We start from the raw sequence: 12,207 nt of genomic DNA, 5'->3' as shown, positions 1-12,207 counted from the left end.
TGACGTAGTTAGATGTGTATTAAACAAGAACGTGTTCAAACATATTACATACACGACTGTACCTATGAATATGCGATCTTAATGTGAATTTGATGGTATAGCTAAACAAAAAATACGTATACAAGAAACTACATGCGTGGATCATTTTTTTTATCTATAGGCATATCTTTTTACATTTTCTCAGTCAGATTCACATAAAGATCACATGTGTAATTCTGGTTGTACACGTGCCAGAATTTAGCCTCCTGTGCAGGCCCCGCGGCGGTGGGGAAGAGTTTTTAACGCGTTATTTTAATATAGCCGGCCATCCTACATAGCCGCCGAGAGAAGGTTGCTTTCCGCAGCATATCTGAAAGTATTCTATCATATGTAGTAAGTGATTGGATGGGGTCCTCTCTGGCTGTTTGATTTTGTGCAAACAAAGGAATGATATACCTGAGTGTAGCGGATGTGGATAGCATTGAAGTCAAAGGGAGAAGGGTATATTAAACTTTCCTTTACTTTGTGCTTTCCGTGCCCTTCTATCTTATGATTAATAGCGTTTGTATCTTGTACAAAACGGGCACCACTTTGTTAAAGACATCATATGCAATTTCAGGGGCGACAAACAAACAAAAAGTATTCCGGACGAGGAAATATGTCTGATATGGAAATTTACTAGTACTGCCATTTCTTAGCAATTTTCGTCATCATTTCATACTTGACGAGTTTGACATAGCACCAAAACAAGCTACGTGAGGCGTTTTCTTTATTTTTTGGGTGCCACCACAAATACATTGCATCTAGAAACAGGTTACGATATGAAACAAACAACCGTTTTCCGTCAAGGTTTGCTATTAGGTAGGATTGACCAACTTACTACATAAAAAGAATGACCAAAAAAATTAACTTTGAAAATCCGGTTTTGCCGCCCTAAAATTATCCGATGATTGATTGGGATAGCGCGTAAGGCAATTCACATATTCTTCCTACAAAATCGACAGATTTTTCAGTTTCAAAGGGATGATATGGATGATATTCCTGGGTGGGTGTAGCGGATGATTTATGTCATTAATTGAAGTCGAATTGTGGAACTGCCCTTCACTAGCCGGGTGTGCAAGTGTGCTATTTGTGACACCGCGTCCTTCTATCTTATGATTAATGTCGTCTGTATCTTCACAAAATTGCACGACGTCCCTTTTTTTAAGACAAGCCGAATTCTTAGAAAAAAAATCAATGTTTCATTTTCAATTGTAGGAATGTTTATTTCCGAACATATAGGTAGAGGCTAGTTTGACCTTACTGAGATACCATTTTACTCCCATTTTTGGGGCTAATCTTTCAGGACTCGTTGACAATAAACGTACACAAATACATGAAACAGATAACGTTACATACATTACAAATTAGCACACAAATCATGTACAACTTACTGCCAATACAGATGCATCTACATCATCTACAAATACATGTATTTGTATGTTGAAACATACAAGTACATGCTTAAAATCATGAACTGAAAATTAAGAGTTGAGACTTCAATTCTAAGTTGTCTGTATGTAAAATTTTGTTACTTGTGCGGCTGCCGTTCGCACTACAATTATCTAGGCACCGCATGATACTGTCAGTCTCGATCTACTGCTTTCGCGTACATGTTTCTTAGTGGTGCATCTAAATTATCATGGGACGCTCAAAATCAACAAGACAAAAACTTACCTCCGCTCTTGTCTATGTTGAAGTATTCCCCGCACTTTTCTGGTCCTGTGTGCCCGTCTCTGACTGGATAGTGCTACAGCCTCAGTCAGGTGAAGATGGCCCGAAGGCTGGGGGCATTTCATGAAGAATGATAAGCGTCGTTACCAGATGTCAGGTGGTATTTAAAGACTAACAAAGATGATAAAGGGATGGTCTCTCTGAGGGATTAACGTGCTTCTTTGAACTGACAGGTCCAGACCTCCAGCACTCAGCAAATCATGTGTATGAATAGGTTACTACAGTGCGATTGTCCATTTTGTCAGTGCCTGGAAGGCTCGTGTGGAGGTACGCGTGTTTGAGGAAAGCAAACTAGAGCACGCTTAACTTAATTAATTTGAATCCACCTTATCCAAAGCGTAGGGGTCATGACAGGATCAATGTCAGTGAACGGTCTAAGCAAGTAGAGAAGGGGACGTTCCTGAGTAGCCTTCCTTCTGCTGGGGTCACAATTCCAAGCCGGGAGGAAAAAATTAAACGAAATGCTCTGTTTATTCTTACTCAAACACATTCATATTTATGGTGACTATTCCCCCTAACTCTGTCCTGCTACATAATGTAATCCAACACCACGGGGTGCCTGTGACAACACCAATTACCATGGTGACAGATGTCTGGTCCAGGTCATTGACCTGGTCTTGTTTGGAGAAGAAGAGGGAGAAACTGAGCAAAAACAATATATTTTCCTACTGCGAAGGTAAACATAAGAATGCAAATTAAGGATCTTAAAACATTGTGTGCCGCCAGAATTCTGGTCTGCAGCCAATAATGATCAACTTCTAGTATTCAAATTTCATAACAATGATTTTATTCTATGCCCTTTTTGTGCCATATTCAATAGTTGTTGCAATTGGTTGTATTGTTCTATGTTTGTCGTGCAATAAAGTTCTCATGATGTTATCGTATAAGGGGCTGGTAGGAAGACCCTAAAAGGGTGTGGTATGGGTTATATGAAAACGTTATGTGTGTATTGCATTTGTTTTTATTCGTCAACATGTGCTTCGAGAGCACGTATAACATTATTAACCATGACTTTCAACTATCTTTCTGTAGATAAAATGTATCTGCCAAAAACAACTGGTGATTTTTTTTCTCTCCAAGATGCCGGTAGAACCCTTTTCAGAGCCTCACCGCGGGGGGTGCTGGGTAAGAAACAGCGTTACTCCAGTGGTGATCAGAACATCATGGCGGCTGGGTCTCCGATCGGTGGCATTCCTTGCGTAAGTTGTCGCTCTTATTAGGAGGGGTGTATGTCTTCAAGACGTTCATGTCTCGAAATCTGACGTCTTGAACTTTCAGTCGCGCATAGCGAGCGTTTGTTAGCTCGGGCGGGATGCCGTCTGAAGCGACACAGATATCCTTTTAGATCTCTCCGGCCTGGTCCGTTTTTTTGTGTGCAGTTCGTCTGTCCGTCTGTCTAGGGTGTTTCCGTTTTCCTAGACCCAACCCTTACCGTACATAGACACTACTTATTATACAGTATTAGAAATTGTTAGCTTTGACGATCGAAGGGGAAGGGAGCACAGAAAAGCCGAGCGATAGGCTCGGAGCCTTTTGACAGTTCTGGTGCCCCACCCCTCTCTGTGTTGACCCCGCGGCCTTGGTGTCAAGTCCAGGGTTAGGACTAAGGTGAACAACCTTAAGGATAGTTTAAGACCAGTGACTTGAGAGTATCATTTCCAACGCAGCCGTACCTTCAGGAAAAGGCTAGAAAAATTATGTGCCTGACCCCATCAGAGCCTAACCAAACCCAAATGTCAATTATGTGCTTTCTTTATTATGCAGCTGATCGTCAACATAGATATAGGACAGTCTTTAGTGTTTAGAAGCAATTTGGTTTGAAAATCATTGTCTTGAACTGTCATGTATGAACAGTATTTATATTACAAGGTAATGTCTAAATAGTAAGTCTTCACTGGACAATATTTCCACCCATCACTGGTTATGGACCCTTGGTGTAAATTGCTGGTTTATGTTTGAAGCCAATTGAATACAGAATGTACTTCTATTACTACCTTTGCCCAGCTAATTATAGGTCTAAAATGGCCAATACTGTAAGATGTGAAAGCAGTTAACATTGCACAGTTTTCAGACAGGAAATGGAATCAAAGTTCTAAAGCCATATGTTTTACAGATCTTTCCTTTGAAGTTGCTGGCATGTTTAAGGGGGAGAAACCTTAATGTACAGAACAGGACCAAACCTTTGCCTTGAGCATGCTGACTTAAATTACGGTCTCCTAATCTAGCCTCAGTACCACTGCTTTCATTTAAGTCTTTAAGGAAATGTCACTGTGGTTTGGAACACAGTTTGCAGATTTCCGTCCTCTCAGTGTCCAACTCTCCAGATGGTCACTGTAAGAAGTTGACACAAAAAGCAAAACAGCTGCTACCGAAATAGTTACCTTCTTCTATTGTACATGTTATGTTTTGAACACAAGTAGTTTCAGTTGAATGTAAAAACATGACCCACACTTTGTAGAACCATGCTATATTCAACAGAGATTTAAATACAAGGAATGGAGTTAGAAAAGAAAGGATAGATCTATATTACACTGTAAGCTAGTATGAAGGATACTACACAGTTTAGTAACAGTTGTTTGAGAATTGCCATGGTATGACGGCATTGGAATTTCCTTTACCTGAAATTCCTCTTACAAGGACACTTCCTGACAGAAGTCTGTATGTAAGCAAATAGACTGAAACCTAATACCGATGTAGTTATTTTGTGCAGTGCTGTGACCAATTGTTTAGGACACTGATTATAGGAAGTAAGTTCCTTGGAATTGTACATGTCAGGATTTTCCTGTCAACTGCTATGTAGGACATTGGTCTGAAACAACAGGATTTTCTGCTGTTACGTATTGGAAAAGTTGAAAGGGGAAGTGAGATCAGCTGGCAGTCCTTCTGAAGTCCGACTCAGGTATATTGATTGGTGGACTGTTCCATTTTAACAGTTGGATTGGGGGGAGTCACTTGGGTGTTCCATTTGTGGAGTCACCAGCAGTCATTCAAACAGAATGCTTGTTCCACTTGCAGTTGCAGTGTTTATGGGATTTAAACACCACCAATTAATAAGGTTTTGGCATCATAACCAATATGAAATGGGCACCTTCCGGCTATATTGTACATGTTGTAATATTATATTATATGTAACGTTAGTATAACAATTCAGAGTGTTGGCTGATATTTGACTGATGTTTTTCCCCTACAGTTGCTGATAGAGATAGTGAAGGAGCCAGTTGGCGGCTCAGCTGGTCTGGGGTTCAGCATAGGGGGAGGGATCGACCAGGATGCCAGCAGAAATCCATGGGCACCTGATGACACGGTGGGTAAACCGGGCTTTTTTTTTCATTTATTTATCTTGGGAACAGGTAGGTAGTCCCATCAGTCTTAAGACTGGTTTTCGTGGGAGCCCACATGCTCAGTTCAGGTACAGTCAAACTTGATGACATCCTTGCTTTTCCTCAGTCCCAAGTTCAGGACAGAGGAAAAGTGCCATTCTTAAACAAGTGGTCTTCTTACAAAAAAGCATGGTGCCAAGACAAGACCGAGACACAGATTGCGACATTCAATATCATCGATATAATCCCACCCATATTATAATAGACTGTCCCAATAACCTACGACATGACAGTGTGGGCACTACATGGATCTTTGATGACCCAGTTGTTTGAAAACCTAACTCAAATAAGCTGATTTCACCATGATTTTTACCTACTTTTCTTTAAAAAATCAATGTCCTCAATTTGTGGCAGAGAGGTCATTGTAAAATAGCCTGGGTACCATCCTACTTGTATGCCGGGGCTCCCACACTCGCTTCCCTACTACTTCTTAGGGAAGCGAGTGTGGGAGCCCCGGCATACAAGTAGGATGGTACCCAGGCTAATTGTAAAAACGGTAAAAATGAAGCCACCCCGAATATTTCAAGATTTACAATTAATTCTAATCCTGTAAATCTCAAATTGTTATAATATGATATATAAGCATCTTGCTTTGAACAGGTTATTCAGCTGTAATATCACTAAACCACTGCCACTACATTCAGGAATATATTTTCCATACTGCGCATGATCATGAGTAAGTCTACATCATTTGCATATTGAAGAGCTGTGTCACTTGACATACCTTCCTTACAAAGTTACAGGTACAGGAAGTACGTTTATTTACTAGAGGTGCTTCAGGGCAGAGCAAGAATCTGGCATTCATGTTTTACATTACACACATTCCAGCAAGTGTTTGCCGTTTCCCATGTACTGTACTTTTGCCCTAGATATGGTGGCTACTGCTATGGTAGCTTGAACATTTCCCCCCCTTTTCTTACTGGGAAACACGTCTCCTTTTTAAGTTGATAGCAATTTTATGTTGCACATAGTAGCTCTCACCAAAAAAAGATGACAGACAACGTTAACTCAAATGACCTGTTCTTATCAGCTTGTATTATTCATAACAAAAACAGCACTCATTTCATTCTCAGTGTTGCACTGTCTTTTACTAATACACATGTTGCATTTGCACTGTCCTAATACTAGTATACAGGAACATTTAGATGGCAAAAAACAACACTAATTTTGTTCAATGTTCCACTGTCCAGATGTATATGTACATTGAATGTCATCAAATCCAGTGTTTGAGTCTCATATTTTGTACTTACCACAGGGCATATTTGTGACCAATGTTATGCCCGATGGACCAGCAGCAAGAGCAGGGCTGAATCCGGGGGACAAAATATTACAGGTATGAAGATTATCTATAGTATAATAAATTCTATTGATATTTTGCTAGACTTATTATCACTAGTGCGATGGGTAGAGTGGCTAGACTGTTTGCCTCGCATTTGGTCCATGTAACAGTAATGTCAGGATGCTTTAGGATAATACTTTGAAGTTACTAATGTTTGTTGTCGCTCTTCTCTGTTGCAGGCTAATGGCTACGACCTGACAATGGCCACACACAAGGACGCCATCAAATACCTGACCAAGAAGAAAGAACAGGTCATACGGCTGAAAATCTTCAGACCAGACATCCTGCGAACTAGAGGGAACCCTGCCATGTAACGTGCCGAGTGATTGTGTGATTCCGTAGTTGTCTTTTTGTGGCTGTTCATTGTAGACCAGCTATGCCTTACAAGAAGAAAGATAGAGAGCAGCGAGTTGGCAGAATGTACTACGCCTGCGCAAAACCCTGACTTTTTGCAGTTTTCGTCAGATTTTTGGTCACAGTTGCATCAGAATTTTGCCTGTTGCAGAGGATATCTTTTCCGACACAACATTTGGAAACTACAGACGGGATGCTAACCTTATATGCGCGAATATAACCTTATATGAGACATTCTGCCGAAGTGTTATGCGCAATTTACAGATTTTGTGCAGGTGCAGTACGTTCTGCCGACGTGCTATAGAGAGCTATATGACTGTTTTAACTGTTATGTGTATGTAGGAAAAAACATCTGCTACAACTAGCCACTCTTATAGCAGTGGTGTTGCCTTCTGCACCATTTAATGTATATGTTTGCTTGAAAATGAAACTGTCTTTGATCCCAAAATGTGTTTCTTCCTGTACTTTCCTAGTGGACTCTAATTCTGTATAAATTGTTGCTGATATAAATTATGATAAAGAAACAGGGTAGACAATTATGGAAAGGTCGTATGTGATCACATTGAAAAGAGGACTTCTAGGTTTGTAGTAGAATCAAAGAAAGTTCTTTGCTGGATTGTTTTAGGTCTTGATTGAATTTTTCTATGATGTTAGAGTCCACTATGACATTGTTTTGTACGTCATGTCAATATAGAGTCATTATGGTGCCATTGTTTTACCTAGTATTTGCTGCAGTTATTGATAAGTATGCTGCTTTGTTGTATATGTATGTACTAACTGTTATTATTACTATTTCATAGAATCATACTCATAGTAAGTAACATCAAGAGCGACTGTGCTACCAAAGACGCATTCCAAAGACATTCTGACAAAATTTCAATTCCTATATTTTCCCATTTGACAACAGTCTGTTGTATGAACTAGAATTCTACTCAAACTTTCTAATGTTTATTTTCTCTCATGTAGAGGAATTGAAATAATACAGATAGTACAAATAAAAGTACAGATAACTTGAATGATACCTACATTTGACCATCCAAATAGACAACTGTTCCCTTACATGTACATGTATACAAGCGAGGAACATTCCATTGTTGAATATTTCTAATTCATGATGTTACAAAAAAGACACTCATAAGTAGTGCTTTTTCTTATGTTTTTTTGGTGATTTTTTTAAAAAAGAAAAGCGTAAATTGAAAATAAAAAGGCTTATCAAAAATGGCTATCCTTAAGAAAGAAGACGTAAAGGAAACTTTCAATATTTGCAAATTGAATAGCACACAATTACAACTATCAACAGAAGTCTGCATATGACATCTTTATGTTTGTCTTTTCCTTTAAATATTTACAGATGTGGCACACAGATAGCTTACATGCATAGTCCAATACAATATCTGGCTGTCAGTTTAGTGCCATATCATTTTGCTAAGTTGTCCACTGTCTACATGTATTTGAAACAATTGCCTTCTGACAATACAGAAGTGAAGCAGCAGTATACTACAACTATATGAAGACACACTAGTGCCATATATAGCTTACATGTACACTTCAAGACTGAAAAGAAAATTTGTATTACGAACATGAGCTGATTTTATGGAGTAATAGCAAAATTTCTTCTGATAACACTAGTACCCCCATTTGCAAAACCTTTGAGCTCAAAATAGCATCAGAAATTGTTTAACAATAACTTTATTTACCAATGCATCAAGATGTGCATGTAAAGACATGCATTAACGTCATTAAAAGAGTCGAGTTTCAGAAAATTGTCACGACCAGTGTGGTTGTTTAGAAACTGTATTACAAAATGAAATACATGTGTCTTGATTCTATTGAGGCCAGGTCCATTTGAGTGAAAAATCAATATTCATCATCCACAACTTTTTTTCTGCTCCAGTGTAACAACCATTTGCAGAATCCTGGAGGCATTTTTGCCACTGATGATTGTAGTGATGTTGTATTAATAATTATTGGATATATGTACTAGTAAGTGGATGAATACAGTGCCATTTCAACATGTTGTGTAATTTTTATGTGGTATTAGACTATGTTTATGTATAAAGAGAGCCTGAAGTGACAATCATGTGATTTTACCAAGTTGAACTTTTTCCTGGTTTAGTAGGGGAAAGAATATGTGAGAGAAATCATGTAACATTTTTGCACCAAAAATTGAAAAAAAATTGTCATTTGCTCCCACTTTTCAACATATCTGTGCAATTATCTCACAGAAATGACCAGAACATTTTCAAGGTAAATTTTTTTTATATCAACCTATTGTTACAAGTTCAACAACAAAGATGGTACTTGATTAATGATCGGTTTGAAGTACATGTACATGTAGATCACTGAGCAGAGCACAAGGCACTGTGCGACCAATCTTTTTGTTATCCCCTAAGAACTACATACTAGTACCAAGACAAGTGACTTAGACAGTGCTGTCTTACCAATTTGGTAATGTGGCAGTTGCCAATTTAGAATGTCTGACTAGAAACGGACAAGTGAAATAAAGTTGCCAAGTGAGGTTGAAAATGTAAGATTTTTTAACATGTTGGTATGCGCAGTTTAAAAACCTGTTTTCCATTTCATTCTTGATAAAGTTTCCAGCACTTGTTTTCATTGTTGACATTTGTGTGGTTTCAATTTCCTGTCAACGCTACCCTTTTTTTAACTGGCAAGTCCATAAAATTGGTGTCGGATCAGTTCAGCTTAAATCTAAAAAGAAAAACAAATCCCTAAATAGTGACCCTAGTTTTTTTCAGGACTGAAACTGGAAACACATTTTTTCCAGGCCTGATTTTTCACGACCAGCTTTCCCTACTGTAAGAATAGTGAGGCCCTCTTTAGTGTCAAAGAAAGCGGGATAAAGGACTGAGACTCGAGTGTAGGTTTAGCAGCAACTTTATTTACAGGAAAAGTGTGAAAAACTATCTTTTTCAAAAGGATTCAGGTTAAACCACTGGGTGCAACCACCTGATACTTGTCTATGAAAAGAAACTACATACAGCTTAAATGATAAGGTTCCCATAACCATAGTTTCAAATAAAATTTATATTAGAAGAAGCAATATAGCATTGCATAAAGACCAAATTTACACCAGTCATGAATTAATGAAGGTGACATTTTTTTTGTGACAAACTATATATTCTTCTTTTACAGAAATACAATATATACAATATGTTCATATTCTCTACAATCCAGCCCAAAACAGAACTCCCAACAAGTGCCCTACAACATCAATCTTATGAATTCATTAAAGAACAGTTACTGTAACCCAAAATTGGGATTGTCTAGCCTGGGTGCCAGCCTCCATAGTTATATTTTATTACAACCCTAATGTCACTGGCAACTAGGGAGCTGGCAGTAACTACAGAGGATGGCACCCAGGCTAGGAATTGTCCCCTTGAAATTAAGAGACTATAGTTTGCATAAAGTCAGCATTACAGGCTAACAAGACTGCCTCAGGCCACACCAATTTATTTCCTTGGTTAACGGATTCGCCGCTTGCTTTTTTTGCCGAATGAAAATAAAAATAAAAAACGTCATAGTTTAGACCCCACAGGCCGGTAATACACTGAACAGGGAGACCCCAATGAAATTGCTGCAGTTGATACCAATGTCGCTAGAGGCGCTCCTGCACACATAGTCACATGACGTAAAGTAGCCAATCGTGGATTGTTTTACTTTCTGACCAATCAGATGCGATGTTCTGGAACCATGTTGGCTCAGTCATTTGTTTTGTTCTGGCGGGAGCCTCATGGCGGACTTAAATTGTTTGAGAAAGCTGGAACTTCGGATCAAAGCAGAATCTAGGTACAGTACATGTATAATTGAATAAATTTTGTCCCCTTTAAAGTTGTTGTGACTATGAAATTGCTTGTGAGAGTTAACATTCGTGTCATGTTTTAGAGTACATATCAGGGTACATATGATGATGGTGGAACTTGGAAGTAACATGCTAAAACTTGTTTTCTGCATTTTGCTCGTGTACGAAAAAGATTATCAATTAACCCAAATGGTGTGGATAGCAAATAAAACACAATACGGTACATCCTCTCTTGTCTTTTGTTTCTTTCCCAGTATTTTCGTAACTTAATAAGCAGTCTGGATTTCACACTACATCATGTATGGCAGGTAGTATCAAATTTTTATTTTTATTTTTTTTTTTCGCCCGCCCGCTCCATTTTTTTTCTACAAAAATCCGTTAACCAAGAAAATAAATTGGTGTGGCCTAATCACCAGTCACAAGGAATCTAAGTACATGTACTGTATAACACTATATACGTTGGCTATCATTTAAACCTTAAAGATGACACTCAACCATATATATTAGAGAATACACGTAGATGTACACATAGAACCATGCCATCCTCACCTGGATTATCCTTGTCATGATCAGATTCAAGTTCATTACAGGCCACACAGTAGTCAGCTCCCTGCTTGTCCCTCAGCAGAATACACTGTACAGGGAACAAATATGGTAAGTACATATATATACAGATGAATTAGGTAACGTTACATTTAAACCTGTGACTGTGACAGAGGATCAAGGTAAATTTTTGCCCCCTCACCCCACACTCCTCACAGTTAGTACCCAGCATCTTCCACCCCTTCAGTAGGTAGTCTCCCATCCGCTTGCTGATCTGGTCATTCCGCTCCCGACGTGCCTCAATCACCTTCAGGTCAGCCTCGGATGGCGGCTGCCAATCATAATCATCTGGGTCTGACAGTGCAAAACATATAAAACATATTAATATGTAAGAAGTGACTATTTTAGTGCTACGTATGTATGTGGAAACTTCAGCTGTCAAACTCCTACACATTCAAGAACCCAACACACTTACTGTGAAGAATATTTCAGGGTGACCCAGTGTGCCTGACCAAATCACAGGTCCATGCCTGCTTTCTCAATCTGTTTACAACCAATGGCCAAAAATGTCACAACAAATATAGGTCATGGCATGTATGTAATCTCCAAGCAGATGGTGGGAGGAGATGGTTTCACACAGGAAAGGGCAGATAGGAAAACATGGCGGTTTTAGCCTCCCCCAACAGCTGCTAACAAATTAGCAATTCTATCATATCTATAATGAAGTTCAACGCATAACAGTTACAGGAAGTTGAACACTAACACTATGTGTAACACAGTTATGCCTGTAGCTAGCTTTAGAATAAGTAAAAGTGGTAAAAACCTAGCAGTGCTATATTTCCTGTCTGAAGTGCATTTAGTACATTATGTAAGTCCAAAACGAAAGAAAAACATGGAACAACCATACAGTACTACACGGGCACATAGGCAAAGGCCGGCCTGGGTCTTAGCATGGAGTAGCCGCGGCGACTCTTGATTCCGGCTTACATTGCATTAGCCTCAGCAAGATTAATGCAATG

The 12,207-nt window shown here is 38.9% G+C and overlaps 2 protein-coding genes across 2 annotated transcripts; one reads left to right on the top strand and one right to left on the bottom strand.

The window, feature by feature from the left end:
• Positions 1-2,868: 2,868 nt before the first annotated feature.
• LOC109486357 (tax1-binding protein 3-like) lies at positions 2,869-7,040 on the top strand. The gene is made up of 4 exons (XM_019790186.1): positions 2,869-2,951; positions 4,943-5,056; positions 6,388-6,465; positions 6,651-7,040. The coding sequence occupies exons 1-4, from the start codon at positions 2,916-2,918 to the stop codon at positions 6,783-6,785; spliced, it is 363 nt and encodes a 120-aa protein (XP_019645745.1). The 5' UTR covers positions 2,869-2,915; the 3' UTR covers positions 6,786-7,040.
• A 3,644-nt stretch (positions 7,041-10,684) lies between these two features.
• LOC109486033 (Sjoegren syndrome/scleroderma autoantigen 1-like) lies at positions 10,685-12,182 on the bottom strand. The gene is made up of 4 exons (XM_019789726.1): positions 12,176-12,182; positions 11,391-11,542; positions 11,195-11,279; positions 10,685-10,695 (listed from the first exon to the last, which is right to left on the bottom strand). Exons 1-4 carry the CDS (start codon positions 12,180-12,182, stop codon positions 10,685-10,687), a joined length of 255 nt encoding a protein of 84 aa, XP_019645285.1.
• Positions 12,183-12,207: the final 25 nt, after the last annotated feature.

The sequence above is a fragment of the Branchiostoma belcheri genome, unplaced genomic scaffold, assembly GCF_001625305.1.
Source record: "Branchiostoma belcheri isolate BF01 breed outbred unplaced genomic scaffold, Haploidv18h27 scaffold8, whole genome shotgun sequence".
In the NCBI taxonomy this organism is placed as follows: domain Eukaryota; kingdom Metazoa; phylum Chordata; class Leptocardii; order Amphioxiformes; family Branchiostomatidae; genus Branchiostoma; species Branchiostoma belcheri.
The sequence above is the reverse complement of the archived record's forward strand: the minus strand, read 5'-3'. Positions and strand labels throughout refer to the sequence as shown.